The sequence below is a fragment of the Pagrus major genome, chromosome 13, assembly GCF_040436345.1.
Source record: "Pagrus major chromosome 13, Pma_NU_1.0".
NCBI lineage: Eukaryota > Metazoa > Chordata > Actinopteri > Spariformes > Sparidae > Pagrus > Pagrus major.
In genome coordinates this window covers 18129748-18151067 of record NC_133227.1, presented here as the reverse complement: position 1 = coordinate 18151067, position 21320 = coordinate 18129748, and the positions used below count along the sequence as shown (strand labels likewise).

At 39.0% G+C, this 21320-nt stretch overlaps 1 protein-coding gene across 1 annotated transcript; it reads left to right on the top strand.

Moving 5' to 3' along the window:
- The first annotated feature begins 222 nt into the window (after nucleotides 1-222).
- On the top strand, nucleotides 223-4235 carry LOC141006614 (uncharacterized). Its single transcript, XM_073478834.1, has 2 exons — nucleotides 223-301; nucleotides 2430-4235. The coding sequence occupies exon 2, from the start codon at nucleotides 2480-2482 to the stop codon at nucleotides 4070-4072; it is 1593 nt and encodes a 530-aa protein (XP_073334935.1). The 5' UTR covers nucleotides 223-301; nucleotides 2430-2479; the 3' UTR covers nucleotides 4073-4235.
- Nucleotides 4236-21320: the final 17085 nt, after the last annotated feature.

Genomic DNA, 21320 nt, shown 5'->3' with positions numbered 1-21320 from the left:
CTATATAGGGGAAACACTGGATGAAGTGTTGGAGCATTGAGCACTGGAATGGATGTAGGAAATGAAGGGCAGTCAGACCGGTTTCTATTTCGTGTGTATGTTCAATTGGCTAGTGTTCCCACCTCGGTACAATGTCTTGACTCCTAATCTGTCTCCCTCTGTGTATTTCAGAGCAGTCTCCAGTGTACACCCAGAGGTATTAAAGCATCTTTAGAACAGCAGGTAGCAGAGCTGAAGGTAAACCCTGAGGCCAAATCAGCAGATTCTCCAACTGATCTGGAGAACAGCCGACCTTGTTCAGGTAAAATCATCAAGTCTGCTTCTCCCAGAAAGAAAAGCACTGCACTGCTAATCACATACAATTTTTAAAGTTTTTTAATATAAACACCTGTGGTTTCCATACTTTGTAACTGTCAATCTTGTTTATAGCTTAGTCTGTTTCGTCTGTGTGCAGATACTGAAAAAATTAAGGGCCTCAATGAATTAATCACTCATTTTTATATTGTTTTTAAAAGTGTCCTGCATGACAGTTATTGTGTTCTCTAGTTAATTAATTAAACTATTGTAATCCCGCAAGGGAAAATAATTTTTTATCACTCACAGCACACAAAATGTATAGAGGAGATAAGTGAAGGGGATGGCACATGCACGGCACCCAACGAGCAGTGCCTTGCTCAAGGGCACTCGGCAACGCCCAGGATGTGAATTAGCATTCTCCACTACTAGTCCACATCATACTTTTTTTTGATCCGAGTGGGACTTGAACCGGCCACCTTCGAGTCCCCAAGCCAAGTCTGTATGGACTGAGCTATTGCCACCCCTTTAGTTGCACCAAAACACAGTCTACCGTGTGACTCACAGTCATCATCAAGAGCAATGAGTCTTTCTCCTTGCTGTAGACACTGAGGTCATTAGGAATGCAGTTTAGTATCTGGCAAACCAACTTCAGGCAGACAAATCAATTACATGGTGTTTAAGCACAAAGACACAAATCTGAGCATGTTGGGATTTAAAAGGAAAAACAGTTCTGTCTCTTGCACCACAGATACAGTACAGCAATCTCATGGTGCTGGTTTTACACAACCAGAAAACTACAATTGTGTCTGGTGAGACCACAAATGGCTTAAAAATGTATGTTTGGTATTTGGGATGGTATATCTGGTATAGTGGCAAACTGGTATATCTGGTTCTGTTCTGTTTTGCCATTTAGCTCACAGTCTTGTATAAATACTATAATGTTGCACATGTTCATCACAGATTAACAATTTCTAAATGCTAATTAATTTAAAACAGCCCAGAGCCTACATTTGTGATGGTTTAAAAGTAAACAAGTAACACAGAACACTTCCCCTTTTTCATTGTACAAACTGTTTAAAGCATTACTTTTTATGTGTGAACAATTGCGCATAAAGTAATATGACAGCTTACTTTAAATGAGAGTAATACCTGGAGCAGTCGTTACAATTCCATAAGGTTTTTATGCAGTGGAAAACTTCACAACTCCAGTAAATAGAAGATACCTTAGATATGACTAGACAACAGGAAACAGACTTGTACACTAGCTTATAGAAGCCTTTGGCTCTGCTGTTAGCCAGAAAGAAATGTTATGCTGGCAAGATTCAAAGTCAGGAACATTGCATACGGTTGACAAACAGTAAATATAATTTGACAGTATGTCTACCAACAAGAGTAGCTAGCTAGCTAGCTAGCCTTGTCACTGTCCCCAAATCAATATCAAGAAAAATAAGATTTTCATGAACAAATGTCTGGCGGTGTGTGCTGTCAGCCGTAGCCTAAAGTAGTGAGTTGTATAGTGGATGAGATGACTGATTGTTTTCAGTTGGACAGTGTAAGCTACTTCTTGCAGCTTGTGAGTTACAGGTGCCATCCTGTGGTGTTCAGAGGATGATGCACCAAAGGACTACAGTGTAGTGAATAAGATTCAGATTTTATTCCATTTATTTCTAACGTCCAGGTGTCTGCAGCCAGCTGATGCCAAACCCACTCATTTTAGATACAGGATATAATGGCATAAACTTAGAACAGTAAATAGACATTTTCAGTGGAACTACTTGTGTAGTTCCAGAGGTGTCCATATATGAAACATTAATTGACACCCTGCAGCCAGGTATTTCTATTTGATACTGTATAATGACTGTGATTTTACTCTAAAAATCATTCAGGAAGTAGTTCAGGAGTACAACCTTCTTTTGCTTGGTAAGGGTAAACAATCAGCACAAGCACCTTTTGAGCTGATCATTCGTGGCTGTTGTTCAGGTGTCTGTCAGGATTTGCAATGGTCAGGATTTTTTAGCACAAACCATTTGTTTTGTACATCAAAAGGAGAATATTTTTACTGAAATGGTAACATCAATGATTCATTCTAATCACCTTTTTTGTCTTTTGCCTTTTTTGCTCTGTTTTTTTAGGTGTCCTAGTAGCTAAGCAGAATAGATTTCCTGAATCATATTACCACCACATGGTCCCTCATTCCCTCTCAGAACCTGTGGAGATTGGAGAGACAGAAACAGGAGAAACACGGCTGTCAGATCCATCAAGACAGTTCATGGTTACTGATGTCTTGGGGGAGATGAAGGATGCTGACCCCAGTCAAGAAGATTATGAACAAGCCCAAAAGGTAGAGACTTATATATTTGGATTGATCCAACGTAGAGTCCTACCTACACGCCCCTCAAAGCCTCGTACCAGCCTGGCACATGATACCCGAGCTGTAAGTGTGGTAAGGCAAAGTAGTTTATGCCGCAAGGAGGAGCAACATTCCCCAAACCAGATGTCTGTTCTAGAGATCTCTAGTCCATCCCAGTCTTCAGAGGCAACTGCTCTACAGGCTTGCCATAATCTTGATGAGGAATGTTACCTAGGGACAAGGTTTACTGAAGATGCCCCATCCCTGTACCAACACCATCCCCAGCTAAATGTCCAGCATCAACCAGGGCTTTATCACACACCCAGACAGGCCTCCATGATCAACACCTCTCACTCAACCAATCTGGACTATTCATCTTTCAGAGTGCTGCAAGCCCACCCAGACTCCAGCAGCAGCGACCCTGATTCATCCCAACATTTCCACAACTACCCTTCCCCTCCAGCTCTGTCAAAGCCTCACCAACCACCTTCACCTGATGTGCAGCTGGTCAACGCAGAGTATATTCCAGCCCAGCCCTGCCGAGCCTCCACCAGGGCTTATGCTCATCACCATTCAAACCCCTACAAGGTCTCTGGGGTGCCCAAAGCCAACCAAAGCATATATTCTCCAGACAGAGGACATCATCATCAAGAGCAGCAGCCCACGGCATTTCAGATCCAACCCTCAAGATCCCGAGGGGGCCCAAAGAAGTGTCGCTCCAATGAAGACAGAAGTGGTGCTGGTAGGAAGCCAGGAAAGAAGGCATGTAGGTCTCAGTCTGAAAACAGTCTGCAAAGGGTTCATGAGTGCAAATACAATACCGTGGAGAGAGATGGTGGAGGAAGTGGAAGCGGTGGAAGGGGAAGCCGTAATAGTCAATCCAGGAGCAAGAAACAACAGCAAGGAGGTGGTAACTATCAGCGCTGGCAGTCCACCTTTGAGCTCAGCCAGGACGAGGCTTACCAGCCACCGATGCAGGCACCTATGCAAGGCTCTTCATCTTCAAACCAAAAGGACCATTGTGGAAAGCGCACACGCAAATCCCGCCCGATACATGCATCATATGCCTACCCACACCACCGCTCCCATCATCATCAGCAGACTGAATACCAGTTAGAGAGAGACCATGTTCGACCATGTCAGCCTAGTGAGGACTACCCTCATCCAGGTCAGGGTGAGTCTGAGTCCAGTATGAGTGAGGCTGATTCTCCAGATTCAAGTTCTTTGTCCAGTGACTCAGATGAGAGTGGTGGTCTGGTTTGGCCCCAACAACTACCCCCTCAACTTTCGTTCCCATCACCTCCTGCCCCCCCTGGAGCACCTCTGCAGCCCAAGGCTTTTGTCAAGATTAAGGCCTCACATGCCCTGAAGAAGAAGATCCTGCGCTTCCGCACTGGGTCACTGAAAGTAATGACCACTGTGTAAGTTGGACTGCCGGCCAAACTAAAAGAGCATGAGCTACAGAACTTTGGACTGTGTAAAACAATGGAATGAAGTGAAAAAAAAAGAATCGTGCATGAAATACCATGAATTTGATTGATGGACTTGATTGGATAGATTTAAAGCAGCCTTAACAGGCAATGAAGGAAATGGCAATCACCATAAAATAATTTTTTTAATTGTGTGTTTTTACATTTGTGTGAACAACTGTGCATAAAGTACTATGACAGCTAAGTTTTTTATTGAGTGGAAAGCTTCACTACTCCAGTAAATAGAAGAAACCTTAGATACAACTTGACAACAGGAGATAGACTTGTACACTCAGCTCATAGAAGCGTAAGAATGTGTGACATTTTTACTTTATTTACTATGACTCATGTAATGCAAGGGTACTTGAAATTGGCCACATTGGCTTATAAGTATCCCCACCCATCCACATGCACACACCCATTGATATGAGTATATATATACATATATTGAGTATATCACAGTCCATGCTGACATTGTCTTTGAGGCCATAGTGAACTGTATTTCATGATTTCCAATTTACCCACCATTATAGGGAGATTGAGCGTCATGCAAGAACATGTGTGTTATTATCCTTACATTTTTTGTGTAACTTTTTCATTTTTCGTTGGATTTGCCAAACTTAATTACTCAACGTCTTAATTGTACAAATCATGTGCAGTTAATCATTTGGGAATTTAAACATTTGCATAAACAACACTTGTTTGTTATGTACAGACACCTGTTCTGCACATTGCAAAATACAATACAGTAGTCTACAATGCTGAGACAGGCTACAGTTTCCTTATATTTGGACCAAACAAGACCAACAAAACAAAACAAAAAGCTGGTCTAAAGTCAAAGGCGCAGTCTGTTGCCTGCTATTTAAAGAGCGCATTATTCAGATAGTAAAATGCGCCTACACAGGCGGGTTCACAATGCGTGCTCACTCTGATTTTATGATCAGAGGAGCTGCTTTCAGTTATTTTAACATTTTGCCGTAATGTCACCAAGTATAGAGGCACATTTATTCAGCATAACTAACAGATGTAGTGAGTGTGTGTGTGTGTGTGACCTTTTGATATGTAGAAGAAGACAGAACATAAATTAACATTAGTAACACTAGTGCCATAGACTGTTTAAATAGGGCACATGGTGAGATCAACTGTCTCACTCAACGAGTGAGTATTTTTGCTAGAACTAAAGATAATGTATTTAACATTACAGTGGCACTTTGAGTATTTGAAACTACTAAAATTGGGTTAAGAACTGTCCAACACATTATTAAAACCTGGGACAATCATTTTCGAGGAAATGTGGTCGAAAAAAAAAATTGATTGATCGTGATCAGAGATCACTTAAACGTTTGGTAAAATCCATTTGTAAAAAATCAACAGTAGAACGCATGGCTATGTTTAATAATCAAAGTAAGAGCATTTCTACACGCACAATGCATTGAGAAATCAAGAGATTGGGACTAAACAGCTGTGTAGCCTTAAGAAAACCACTTATCAGTGAGGCTAATGAGAAAAAAAGGCTTCACTTTGCTAGGGAGCATAAGGCTTGGACTCTGAAGCAATGGAAAAAGGTCATGTGGTCTGATGAGTCCAGATTTTCCCTGTTCCAGAGTGATGGGTGCATCAGGGTAGGAAGAGAGGCAGATGAAGTGATGCACTCATCATGCTTTGTGCCTAACGTACAAGCCTGTTGGGGCAGTGTTATGATCTGGGGTTGCTTCAGTTAGTCAGGTCTAGGTTCATCAACGTTATGTGCCCAAGCAATGAGGTCAGCTGATTACCTGAATATACTGGATGACCAGGTTTTTCCATCAATGGATTTCTTCTTCCCTGATTGCACGGGCATATTCCACAATTCATCGGGCTCTGTGAAAGAGTGGTTCAGGGAGCATGAGACATAATTTTTATACATAGATGGCCCCCACAGAATCCAGACCTTAACCCCATTGAGAATCTTTGGGATGTGCTGGAGAAGACTTTGTGCAGCGGCCGACTCTCTCATCATCAATACAAGATTTTGGTGAAAAATTAATGTAACTCTGGATGGAAATAAACGTGACATTGCACAAGCTTAACAAAACGATGCCACAGTGAATGAGTGAATTAGAGTGTGTGACTTTTTTTTTGGTCAGGCAGTGTAGTTTGGAAGCTAATTCTGGTCCAATATTCAGCACACACAAGTGTTATGGGAAAAGCTGAAGCCTCCAGAGAATGGACTTTACAGTGAAAAGTAGGAGACGTCTTGTGTCAAGTAGTTGAACTTGTAAAACAAAAAAGGTTTGCATATTCGTATGTATTCTGGAATTGTTAACAAGGAAGAAAGAAAAGGTGTCATTTTACGGATTTTAATGTGGTATAAATCTTTTCCCTTCATATACCATGTCACACACGCAAGAGAGTTTTTTTATATGCCTTAATACATGTGGAGGGGATCTTTAACGTGCATTTGCCAACTCACTATAAACTTGTTTTTGTATGAAATTTCCTAATGCAGTATATGAAATTAAAATATTTGTTTTACCACTACCAAAACAGTACTTGTTACTTGTGTATTTTTAAAAAAAAAAAAAAAAAACCTGTCAATGGAGGTTTTAGTTCAATGCATCATTCCTGGTGTTACCAAATGGCACAGTCTGTGTAAATATCCCCAGGCAGACCACACACCACTACACAGGTGAAATACACATAATAAATTCTCTCTCTCTCTCTCTCTCTCTCAATTCAATTCATTTTTTTTTCAATTCAACAGGCTTTATTGGCATGACTGTGTGTTACAATATTGCCAAAGCAAAGGATTACAGAAAAAAGAATACATAAATAATTAATAATTAATAATAAAAAATAAATAAATTAATAAATAAAAAGAAAAAGAAGAAAGGACACACACACACACACAGCCTTGGTATTAGTGATGGAAGTGTTGACTGATTGAATGGGAGAAGGTTGAGGAGGTGTCAGCGAGAGGAGGATTAAAGTGGAAAGTTAAGCTCAAGGGGGAACAGCGACTTGAGACCTAAGCTAATTTTTCCTATTAATTTGCCCGCCTGGTCACATGAATGTTTAAATAGTTATATGATCATAAAGACAAAAGAAAAACACGTTGTTTTCACAGAATGGAAACATCATGTCAGACATCAGGCAGTGGTGGCTGCACTGGGACATGCTGATCTTCCCAGTCAGTGGTTCTCAGTTTTCAGCGCAGTTCACTGTAAGTACACGTTGGCATGTGCGCTGGCATACACAAACACGCATGAACAGTCGGATCGGCCTCCCAAAGTTAATAGCAAACCTATTTGGTCAGGTTGGTTGAAAAGGGATTATGGGAAATCAAATATGGCCAGCTAGCATGTGTGTTAATGGATTTTCTTCAGCGAAAAGTGGATAAAATATTAGCAGAAGACATTCATTATTGGATTTATCTGAAAAGAAACCCAGGTTGCAGGCTGGATTATAATGCTTCTGGAGAGGCTACAAACACACTGGAGCCCTTGTTGGAACCACACAGTTGCTAGCTTGCAAAGGAGAAACAACAGTAAAATCTGCCAAAGTTATTATAACATTTCCAAATGATGCAAATTATAGTCATATACGACTATGTAGGTTGTTTAATAGTAATGATGCTAATAATATGCCTTTCTTGACTGTCACCAACAGCACAGAAGGCAAAAAGTGAATGGAGCTGCAGTGAGAGCCATGATTCATGAGACTTTTGTGTAATTTAATGCTTTGCATGATCGCATGGTTAACACAGTTTTTACTAAAACAATTTCTGCTACTACTTTTGCTGGAACTATTACTCTTCTGTTTTTACTTCTGCCACTACCAGTGTTATTATTACTACTACTACCACTACTTCTACCTACAAGCAGTACTACTACTACTACCTACTACAACTATCACTACTACTAGTAGTAGTAGTTCTATCACCACAATTGCAACTATTGTTAGTTGCATTATACTATGCACAATCTGATATCGCTGAGTTGGTGTTTTTCCTGGAACATCATAGTTTATGTTGCTCCAGGGTCATAATTTCAACAAACCAATCATGTTCATGTCATGGCGTTGCGACTCTGGCAAAAGATTTGAAAAGTACGCACATGGGAGAAGTTATCTTTTCAATCCTTTTGTGAAAGGGTAACGCTATACAGTCGTGGTCAAAAGTTTACATACACTTGTAAAGAGCATATATATCTTGGCAGTCTTGAGTTCCAATGATTTCTACAATTCTCATTGCACCCACCACTGGCCAAATTTCTGAAGTAGCTTTTGATACAGATCTGAACAAAGGGACAGATCCAGGAATTTTTTTTAACAGCGTGAGTTAGGGCATCAACATTTTTGTTCATTCTCAGGGAATATTACACAGATCTTGATGAAAAAGTCAGGTATATTAAGGTGGCTGGTGTCTATAGTCCCTTTTCAACTGCCTTTTCATGGCAGGAATATTACCCAGCTATTCTGCCTCACCATCTGTATGAAAGTTATAGTGGCGGACAGTTTTGTTCTGCCTTTGATCCAGAAAACTAAAAAGAAACCAAAAACAATAAGTGAAGTTAGTAAAAAAAAAAAGTCTGTACAATAATATTTTCCAAACAGGAAGCAGGAAAGAGCCCAGTACCTAACACACTTATCCCGATGGCTTGCTCCACATGCAGACATTGCTGTGTCCGAAGTTTTAATGATGGTCCTGGAGCAACATTAAATATGATGTTTAGGAACAACACCAACAAGGCAATATCAGATACACTGTAACACTACTCAATTACTCTATCACAACAATTAATAGTGACATTACTACTACTAACAACACTAGTGCTAACTATCTATTACTACTATAACTATTATTACTATAACTACAGCTACTATTGGTACTACCTTAATTACAACACTACTACTAGAGCTATTGTACTAGTAATATTACTTACTTTTACCAATGTAGTACTTGTACGAGCATAATCACCATAATAACTGCTAGTGGTACTGTTAATTATAAAGCTGCCACTATATTGGTACTACTAATAATTTACATATAGATTATAAACTGCTGACATACTGCATCACCCTTGCTAATTTTCCACATATATACAGTACTAACAGGCTACCTGCACACAGTCCTTACCCACCACACACACTTACAGACCACTCATCCTTAACACTCATGTAGAAAGTTCCTCACCTAAAAAAAAAGGGCAACTAAATAGGTGAAGGAGGACTCATCTCTCTCTCTTTCTCTCTGTCTCTCTCTCTCTCTCTCTCTCTGTGTGTGTGTGTGTGTGTGTGTGCGAGCGCACAAGGATTCCTATGGGCTTTTATGACATTAGGATTCAGCTCCAGCTGCCTTAGTTGAAAAGAGGCATAGGGAGAAAGGAGAGAAAAAGCGGACAGGAAAAAAGATGATAAATGGCTTATATGAGCCACCAAAGCTCTGTTGGGAAGACCAAAACCTCTCACTTCTGCAACATTTAAACCTCTTTATCATTTCACAATCTTTCTCTGTATTACTAAAATGTTCCCATACACTATGCTTTCATTCTCATATCCATCCCCTCCCTTCTTTTTCCCTCCATCTGTTAGTGGTTATAAGAAATGTGCTCCCTTCAGGGCTGGGGCCTATAGTATTTCCTGCTTTGCCAGAAAGCAAGGAGGAGGAGGAAAAGGAGCAGAAGGAGGAGACGGAGGGGAGAACAGAGAGGCACAGAGTCTGAGGAGGAATTGCACACAGAGAAAGAGAAACAGAGAGATAGTTAGAGAAGGGGGGTGGGGTGGATGGGGCTAATTCACATACATCTGGCTTTGATTAGCTAGACAGAGAGAGAGAGGGCTATAGTGATAGAGTATACAGAGGGGGTTTTATTTTTGGCACTTTAGGGGATACAGAGTGATTGACCTATTTTTTCTTTTCCATCCTCTTTGATTTTTCCTTACTTCTACCCAGTTCATTTGCATTTTTAATATCTGGAATCAACACTATGGCAACATACTCACAAACATTCATCTGTTACTGAGCAACAAAAAGTGAATAAGTGATGGACTGATGATTTTATTAGGAAGCTAACCCTAACACTAAACAAACAAAAAAACAAATATCTAAATCTGAAAATCTGAAAATCGAACAGCTATCAAACAAAATCTGAATAGTTGAATATATTTTATTTCCCCTTTTCAGATATAAAAATTGAGTTTTGTGTGTTTTGTAAACATGCTGACTGATTTTTTTAGGTTTTGGAAGCATTATTTTGATATTTAAATTCCTCACTGGTACTCTGTCTTCTCAGTGGGTGGCACAGATAGAAGTAGTATGAGAGAAAAGTATGACACAGATTGTGTGTATTTTCATTAAGTTTAGCAGTAAGAGACACATACAGAGTATGATATTGCTAATGTGTATGTGTGTGTGGTAAATTATTAATGCATTTGCGTGTTAATTGCTAAAGCAACTGTTCATGATAAGAAACAAGGAATATTACAAATTTTATCTAAAAATCTAAATTATTATCTGTTGTTATTGAGTTTACCTGTTAAAAGAAAAGTGAGGGATGACAATATTCTTATCTGTGTACTTATCTGTAAAAGAAGAAAATTCGGCTGGAAAGCTGACTCTGACATGGAGAAAATGCATACTGTATTCTTGTATTTTGTAATATTCATTTTCAAGATGGTGGTGCATGCAGACGCAGTGGCTTGGTGCTCTCAGTCATCCGTCTAATTTAAGCTATTGCTATGCTGTGGGCGTCGCACCCAAGTCCTACCAACTTTTTAAGATGAGTCGTTTGTAGAGAGTAGAGAATGGAGAAAGACAAATAATTTTTTGATCCCACTTGAATTGTGCAATGAACTATACATATATTTGTCAATTTCCAGTTTCTCAAATTAGTGGGACCCACACCCACATAGGAGTGCCTTCTCCTGTGTCCACATCCCCCAGGGTGACCTGGTAGTCCAGTGTACAACCAGAGAGAGGGTGGAGAGAGGGAGCTCAGTGGGCCACAATGATTTACTCTTTAATCAGACTACAAAAGAAACAAGAATTTGTTATCTAACGTGCTATTTCCTAATTCTAAGTTCAGTGGCCTTCTGGTGTTAATGGGTTGAGGCTGTGTTTTATGAGGGGTGGATGTTATAAAAAATAATTGAAAACTAAAAGTGATCAATTAAATATATTTACTTATAAAACCATTAATCATCAAATATTGAATATATTTAACTTTAAAACAAAGTTTCAATGCACAGGAATTAAAAGCAATGTAACTTTTAACTACCTGTACCTTATTTCTAGCATAAAATACAATCATTTACTCACCCAGATAACTTTGGTGTCATTTGGAGTCGTTCGGACGAAATTAGATCCAGTGGAGCGCCGCATATATCCATATAATGCGAGTGATTGGGGCACTGAAGCGCAGCCTCTATATAACGCATTATCTGCCGCAAAACTAGTTAATTTCACCAATATTTTGTTATGATACGCTAGTGCTATTCCCCTCTGAGTCCGGGGTTGCCTGTTATCAACATCCGGGGTCTGTAGGTTGACCTAGTAACCTCTGACCTGGATGATGTAATCTCTGAGTGCTGCGCTCCAAATGACACCAAAGTTATCTGGGTGAGTAAATGATCGTATTTTATGATGCTTTCTTGCGGTCACAAGATACTTTCTCGCACTCATGAGAAAAGTATCTCATCGTTCATTGTTATCAAGGGGCAAGCAAAGGTAAACATGTTTACAGCCTGGTACAAAAAAACGTTTTGGTCATACCTAATTTATCCCTTCCAGACAACTGGGAGCGAAATTTTATATAACTCACTTGTTTGAAATATATGAAGGCTTAAAGTTAGACATAATTAGGGCTGTGGCTGCTTTGAGTGGCATGTAGCCCCCTGCTGTCTGCTTGGGTCTACAGTTGATTGCAGATGAGATACTTTTCGCACAGAGCGTATTGGAGACGGTGCAGTCTCCGCACACATACTCTGCCTTCTCCAGTCAGCTCATCTGGATCATCCTCACCACCTGCAAATATGGATTGTATGATTTATGAAAGCCTGTAAATAGTAGTGTCAGCTCTCACAGAATCGTTAGACTCCATATCCTCATTGTGAGTCCTAATCAGCAGGCCGAGTTCACCATAACTACACTTCAATGAATAAATAGTGTTCACCTATCAAACTTCCATTTTCAAACGATATCCCATTGTCGCACATAATTTGGGCACGTGAAGAAAAAAAGACATACGTTTTCTCATGACCATCATGTGAGAGTATCTTGTGCGCAGGAGGAACATTTAAGTTAGGTTTTTTTCCCCATTTAAATCTGGTAAGCAAAATACTTTTTGAAGTAAACTGCTACATTTAGATGTTCTTGTTACATTAACAAAATGATAAATAAAATTAGATGATAGGCCCTGATAAATAGAGCCCCTGAAAACTGCACACGGCACAAATGTGTCTTTTGTCACACCGCGGTGAGGTTTGCCTTGTCTTGCGTTTTTGTCTCGTAACTTCCTGTTTTATTTTGAAATCTAACTCTCCTCTCGTTTCAGGTCACTTGCCTTTCCTCATGTGTCACCTGTCTGATTGTCTCACCTGATCCCTGATTGTTTCCACCTGTTCACCATTACCCTCATGTGCTTATAGTCTGCGTCTTCCCTTTGTCTTGTGCCAAAGTGTTTCGTCCTGGTCTGTGCACTCAAGCCCTTTACCACAGTCATAGTCAGTTTTGCCAAGAAGTTTTGACACGCCACGTAAGTTGTTTTCTGTTTCCTCCTTCGAGAGTGATTTTTCGTTTGTAAAGTTTTCTAGTTTAGCGTCTGTTTTGTATTATTTTGTAAACTGTTTTCTGTCCTCCCTTTTGGAGCGATTTTGTGTTTAGATAGTATTAGATAATTGTAGAGCCTCCTGTTTAGGTGAGCCTTTTCTTTTGTCCTGTTTATCAGTAGTTTTGGTTTTCCTCCTTCGGGAGCACTTTGATTTGTTATTTAGCCTTTTGTTTTCCTCCTTCGGGAGCGATTTATGTTTAGGGTCTTCCCTGATTCTAGTGTGTTTTTGTCTCTCCCTTTTTATGAGAGATTTCCCCTTATTAGGAAGTTTTTTCTTCCGTGAGTTATCTTGCCAGGCCTTAGTTTATTAAGTGAGTTTTTCATAGCCCAATTGTTTGTCACTCTTCGAAGAAGGATCTGAAATCAATAAAGTGTGCTTGTACGTGATATCCTCTGCATCTGAGTCCTCATTTTAGTCCAGGCCTGACATCTTTAAATTAAGATCCTTCACAAAAATGTTTTATTTGAAAACTGTCCTTTCCAACCCCTTTACCTGACTTCATTAAAGTGGAAAATAAGACGTACAATAGAATTAATAAAATATATACTTTAAGAAGTAAACTGCAACATTAAGATGTTCCTGCTCATCAAGTTAGTGCTATGAGAATAAATATAAAAAGAGAACATCAAGATATACACACATCAAAATTTGAAGATGGAATGTGAAGATTGTCTATTTTATTACTTTATTTTATTTTATCCTTATCTCTTGTTTCCCCTCATGCTATATTTCTATTTCTACTTTGCATGGAGCATCTGGAACAAAAACAATTTCCCCCCAGGGATTAATTAAGTATTCTGATTCTGATTCTGAAAAGTGGTAAAGGAATGTCTAAATCAGGCTAGAATTGAGGTTTTGTCCGGACTCGAACCCCATCGAGAACATGTGGACTGTTCTTAAGAAACAAGTCTGTGCCAGGAAGACATCACATTTATTTGTTCCCCAATAACTTCCCCAATTCTGTCAAGAGGAGTGGTTATAAATTCAGCCAGAGGACTACCAGAAGCTTGTGGATGGCTATCAAAAGCACCTGAGATGAAAATGGGACATTTAACCAAATTTTAGAAAAACTATATTTATATTTTGGACCCAGCAGATTCGGGTACATTTTTAGAAGACCTATAGTAAATTCATTATTGAAGCCACCTTCATGAATGTTTTTTTGTGACAAATTAGTATGTGTTCCAGTTATCGAAATCATTGGAACTCAAGATTACCATGATATACATGTACTATACAAGTGTATGCAAACTTCTGACCACGACTGTAGCCTGGATACAATATGTATGTTGTCTTATTTGTTATGAAATCATTTATTGAACCTTTCCAACATATTCACTGAACAAAAATATAAACGCAACACTTTTGTTTTTGCTCCCATTTTTCATGAGCTGAACTCAAAGATCTATAACATTTTCTATATACACAAAAGACCATTTCTCTCAAATATTGTTTACAAATCTGTCTAAATCTGTGTTAGTGAGCACTTCTCCTTTGCTGAGATAATCCATCCCACCTCACAGGTGTGGCATATCAAGATGCAGATTAGACAGCATGAATATTGCACAGGTGTGCCTTAAGCTGGCCACAACAACTCTGAAATGTGCAGTTTTGCTTTATTGGGGGGGGGGGGTCAGAAAACCAGTCAGTATCTGGTGTGACCACCATTTGCCTCACACAGTGCAACACATCTCCTTCACATAGAGCTGATCAGGTTGTTGATTGTGGCCTGTGGAATGTTGGTCCACTCCTCTTCAATGGCTGTGCGAAGTTGCTGGATATTGGCAGGAACTGGAACATGCTGTCGTATACGCCGATCCAGAGCATCCCAAACATGCTCAATGGGTGACATGTCCGGTGAATATCCTGGCCATGCAAGAACTGGGATGTTTTCAGCTTCCAGGAATTGTGTACAGATCCTTGCAACATGGGGCCGTGCATCATGCTGCAACATGAGGTGATGGTCGTGGATGAATGGCACAATAATGGGCCTCAGGATCTTGTCATGGTATCTCTGTGCATTCAAAATGCCATCAATAAAATGCACCTGTGTTCGTTGTCCATTACATACGCCTGCCCATACCATAACCCCACCGCCACCATGGGCCACTCGATCCACAACGTTGGATCAATGTGAGCATTTTCCCACTCAAGTCGGTTACGACGACGAACTGCAGTCAGGTCGAGACCCCGATGAGGATGACGAGCATGCAGATGAGCTTCCCTGAGACGGTTTCTGACAGTTTGTGCAGAAATTCTATGGTTATGCAAACCGATTGTTGCAGCAGCTGTCCGGGTGGCTGGTCTCAGACGATCTTGGAGGTGAACATGCTGGATGTGGAGGTCCTGGGCTGGTGTGGTTACATGTGGTCTGCGGTTGTGAGGCCGGTTGGATGTTCTGCCAAATTGTCTGAAACGCCTTTGGAGACGGCTTATGGTAGAGAAATGAACATTCCTGCAGTCAGCATGCCAATTGCACGCTCCCTCGAAACTTGCGACATCTGTGGCATTGTGCTGTGTGATAAAACTGAACATTTTAGAGTGGCCTTTTATTGTGGCCAGCCTAAGGCGCACCTGTGCAATATTCATGCTGTCTAATCTGCATCTTGATATGCCACACCTGTGAGGTGGGATGGATTATCTCGGCAAAGGAGAAGTGCTCACTAACACAGATTTAGACAGATTTGTGAACAATATTTGAGAGAAATGGTTCTTTTGTGTGTATAGAAAATGTTTTAGATCTTTGAGTTCAGCTCATGAAAAATGGGAACAAAAACAAAAGTGTTGCGCTTATATTTTTGTTCAGTGTACATTTATGTGTGTTGTTTAATGTAATCTATAAACATTTACCTGGATTTCTATGATGATAATTTTGACCATGCATGTTCAAGAGCCTGTATTCATGGACATTGTTGTATCAATTTGTGTTTCAGTTTCACAGTCAAGTCATCTCAGTAAACTCAAATACAACGTAACCTCTTCAGTCTGAGAGTCTTTCTTAGCATGTTTGATTGCTTGGCTAGCTGGATGAACTGCTTCATACTCCCTTCAGAAGAGGGAAGCCAGCATAAGTGGTGTTTCACCTTACGCTGTTTCTCAATGTGCAGAACCCCACTAATCACAATATTGAGCTGTCAGGAAAAATGGTTGTGGGTACCCTACAGCAGGTTCAGCTACTGTTTCATAGAAGGCTGATCATCATCCTCCAGTGTTGGTGAGTCAAGTAATCGGACAGTGAGCAAGTTACTAACCCTCCATGGAATCCACCAATTGACCTGAGTCATTAGAGTGAGCCTAAAAGAGTAATGGTGCAGGACATGCTTCATGAGGAATGCTCTTGTTTTTCCAACTTAGATGATGACATCAAATGTATAAAGAAGCTGAAGTTGAGCATATTGTAGAAGGACATTGATCCAGTAGCACGAACGAACCTGTCTGTGCTGAAGCCACTATATAAAGTAAACTTTTTCCTCTTTGGTGGTAGTGACTTCAAAACATAAACGGTAGTAGCTAATAATTGATTTACATACAGTTTGACACATATTTCCCTTACCTTTGATTTAACACCTTTCTAACACACAGCCAAGGTGCTATGGAGAAAGAAAAAAGGTGATTCATTTGTGTGGACAGACGATGTGGTGGAGTTGCTCCTTACAGAAAGCAACAATGAGCAGGCGTGAATTTAGGTGAGACGTTATCATTTCCCAAAACACATGTACACACAGATAAAGTGTTTCTCAAAAAAGGCACTTAAGAAGGTGATTTCAATAATCTATTTTTTTTTTTTCTGTTTGTGTGTTCGGAAGGCCAAAATGTATAGGAAAAAGCTTTGTTTTAAGAAATATCCATGTACGTGTGTAAAGGGCCTTAAATATGCTCTTGAAACTGTATTGTGTTAGCCCAAAATTTCAAAGAATACACAGTACCTCTCTTTCACTGTCTTCTTCTAAGACATATAATGTGGTTGACTTTGTAGAGTTTGACGGTGTTTCAGCCAGCTGGTTACTGTACCTTTTGCTCTGTGGCTATGTATCCTCAAAGTCAAGATAATTTACCACTATATCTGTTGTTGAAGTACTGACTTTCCCACTTGGGTTTGAGCAGCAGTCTTTCAATTGCGTTGCCGTGCATACTGTAGACTGCAGCAGCTTAGGCTCTAGAATTAATATTAATTAATATGAAAAAAAAAGTCCCGAGAGGATGACAGGATCATCATAGGAAGGAAAGAGAGAAAGTTTAAAAAAAATAAAGATACAAACTGAGTGTGGGTCAGTGTCAGTGTTGTTTCTCTAATCTCTGGGAGATGTCAACCAGCCTCTGACATCTTCTCTCCAGGGACCTCCTCCCCCCAGGGCTTTAAATTCAACTGTGATGAATGTGAGACGGAGCAAGAGAAGTTGTGTATCACACAACTGCTCAGCGTTTATCAGACATGGGCACTTTTTCAAGCTGGAAGCTGGCCCACTATCTACAGCATTAATGCGTCATATAATAAGATGTCAGACACTGTCTGTCTGTGAGGAAAAAGTCTAAACTGTATCTCTCAATATCTCTCCTTTCACTATCACACAGCCTCTCTGCCAGGGTTTCTTTATGTAGGCTGTGTCTGTAATTTCTGCTGACTGTGGAGATATCAGGATGTAATGGGAAAAGAATAAAATGTCAAGCAAAGTTTCAAATGTGCTGACTGTGTTTGAACCATTTACTACCAAGCCCTTAATAAACATTTTTTTCATCAGATTTCTTCTTTTAAATTTACTTAGCATTGTGGTCTGGGTTAAAATCACTATTTTACTTGTAATCACTTTAATTTCCATTACAAATTTACATACATTACCTTCATAACTTATATGACGCAGTGTACATCACTTCACTAAGTTAGCAAGACGAAAGAACTCACTGTTCACTTTTGATTTTACATTGGACACGAACAGTGGTCCGTCAACAAAGATAATTATGGGTCATAATATGCTGCTTTCATTTAGACCTCTATGGTTGTTTTTCTAACTAGAACAGCCTCCCAGTTTTCTGATAACTGGTATTTTTTTTTGTCCTCTGAGACAGTATTAAAAATAGTCTTGAAACATGCTCATGGATCACTGTCACATTGTTCAAGTTTATTGTAAAATCTGTGTTTTTCCTGATAGATGCTTCAACATGATAAAAAATGAAGTTGGTCAGCATACCTTCATGATAGCGTGTCATTAGCTACATGATGGGCTGACCAAAGATCTGGACTCATTAATGGGTTTTTTACTCAAACAGTCTTAATTGTGGAGTATGGAGCCCTGGAGGTGACATGGATGTGGGTTAGGGTTAGAGCACGCGCAAGATAGTAATTCATGCGCCCGAACACCATTTGTATGTGTATAAGTGGAAAAACCAAAGCAGTCTCAGTCAGTTAAATGCAGGCCTATTATCATGGATCGAGACCATCTCATAATTTTTTGTTAATGAATTAATAATCACTCCATTAAAGTGTTCAACAGAAGTTAATAAAGTGTATTATTATTATTGTGTAACAGTATTAGGTACATGTTATAGGTATTTTGATGATCTACGATGAGTATCCAGGTGTAGGTTGTATTAGCTATTATGCTAGCCATGATGATGGACGAGTTGTCAAGGTAAGAGTAGTTTGGTTATAATTAATGTATGAAATAACATTGCAGCAGTGACTACTGCCAATCAGGACAAACAATTAACAATGGATGCAAGTGAATATAGTATCATATCCATGTGAAAGTTGTGACAGAAAACCTACATTTACTAAAATACCTTCAGTTTTCCACGACATTCTCACACAGACCACATTCTCTGGGCTTTCACAGTGGCACTAAACACGTTTACTTCATTCAATCATTCGAGCCAGAGTGTGAGTGCATCTCGCGCGCGAGTTAAAAAAAACAAACACATTCATGTCACGTCCAGGGCTCCATAGTAGAGACTCTATGCAAACTGTGATATTCTAGAAAAGTGGTTGTCAGTGCTGTTCCAGATCCACCACTGTTCTTTAAAGAGGGTTGTCACTTGTATGTGTCGTATGTGTTGCTCTGCTTCCCTCTAAAGGCCAAGAGTTGTAATCACATGGTCACTGGTGTGACTTGATAGTAATAGTATTGTTTCTCACCTGAAGGTCCTGAAGAGATTGTCATATTACACACAGAAAGTGTATTCTTGACTTTATTCTTGACATTTTGACTTTTTTCTTGAAGTGCATAATGAAAAAAAAGTCTGCCTTTTTTCTCATCCTCAACTAGGAACTCTTACTTATTTCATCTGTGTATTATAAGCTGACCTAATCGTGGTAGATAGTAATGATAGGACATTGCAATGTTAGCACCAGCTAGCTAGACAGGACAGAAGCATAGACAGATATTAGTTTAGAGACTTATAGCCTAATTCCCCTTCTGTCTGTTATATCTTTCAGGGATTATAAGGAGCAGATAATACAACCATGATCAGGTGTTACATTACACACTACTGTATGTAGCTAAGTCATACTTAATAAAACTTCAACTTGTAATCTATACAGCAAGTATTACAACAATTTTAATGATTATTAACTTAGATTTGATGGATATTAATTTCTATTTAGATGGACAAGTTTGTATGAGAGTGTATAGCTAATCCTAAAAATAGGTTTACATATTTTTTTACAATGAAACTACATTTATCAAGCCATCTTAATAGGTCAAACCTCACAAAATAGTAGTTGAGGATTGCTTTTTCTTAATTATGCATCTATTTTAACTTTTTAAATCGCGAACAATACAACAATTAAATGCAGATATGATGTAATAAATCATATTAGATTTAGATTTTCTCAAGGAGAGAAGAAGATTGGAATCACATTGGAATGCACTTTGCCTTTGTACTCCCCATATATCTTTTTAAGGTAATACAAATGTATCTGCATTGCTGGGGTTAAGGGTCAAATAACTGGTCATGATTCTTAAGCCATGACAATTACTTAAAGAATACAGATTTAATAAGTACACATAATCACTGTTCTACCTATAACGCATTTGGCTGGACGGTCCAAAAACTTTTGAGTTATTTTTCGTCATCATAGTTACTGTGGGTTGCCATTGTAGGGCAGTATAGGCACAGCATTAACTGATGTTAATTTCCAAACCAGGCAGACCAGTATTGACCAAACATTTAATACTCTTTCTACACTTCTCACTGTAGAGTTATTTGTATAACGGCTTTTGCATGAGAACCATGGTGAAATAAATACAACTTCATTGTTGTAGCTTACAATAGCAATCCAGAGTGACCTGGTAGTATAGGAAAGGTAGGCCTAGCACTATCACCACAGAAACATAATACAAAAGTTCGACATTGGTTTGTCTTTATGTTTCTCATATCGGTAGCAAAGGACTGTCACTCAGCTTTGTCCCTCTGGGACTGTAGCATGATGTACTTTTAAAGACTGTTTCATCATATTCAGGAATCCTCAACAAAGTCACTCAACAAAGCAGGTATGATGGGGACATGATCCAAATAAAAGACATTTGTATAAAACTCTTTTTTTGGAATAATTCAGTAACATTGGATTCATAAATATGTTTGTGCATACCAAACAACTTAAGTTATTAAACCAATTAACACTGATTTTTAATCAAACAGTCATACAGCTATAATATTATTTTTACTAAAAAAAAATAGGGGTGGACTTAACATAAAGTTGTTGATATATCCAGGAGCATTTCATTATAACAAAGGATAGCAACTAATCACTGTAACTATTTATACAGTATGTTTTACAAGTGATCAATGTTACACTGGTTGACAATAACGTGACTTCTCTAAATGAATTTTTATGTTTTAAAGGGTGTGCACATATGTATCCAAGGATAAGGTGATTAAACTGTAAGTGTTGCAGTAAAGTTCTAAATCCCATTAGGATTGTACAAATCATCAATATCAATATCTATCTATCTATCTATCTATCTATCTATCTATCTATATATATATATATATATATATATATATATATATATATATATATATATATGTATACACATACATATCTATATATATATATTGTGATTTGACAATATTCAGTGCTGGTACAAAATGTGGTCTACCAAGACCTGATAAACCATACTGGTCAGACCTGGGTTAAAACGATTCAGAGTGATTAGTTTTATCACTGAATTCAAGCAATGGAACAAACTCCCTCCTCTAAAAGCCCACATAGGCTATTACGACTATTCCCATTGGAACTGATGGAGGTGTCCTTCTCACTGTTGGTCCTCTGATGGCATGACTGAGATCCATGACAAAATTAGAGCTCTCATTACTACAGTAACAGTCAGAACAGACATGTTGGGCCTGGGCCTTTCATGTTAGTGTTTAGTAAACTGGCCCTGATAGTCATTCATCAC

Bases quoted from the DNA above. Each gene is read 5' to 3' on its own strand.
- LOC141006614 (XM_073478834.1), top strand. From the start codon at position 2,480: ATGGTCCCTCATTCCCTCTCAGAACCTGTGGAGATTGGAGAGACAGAA.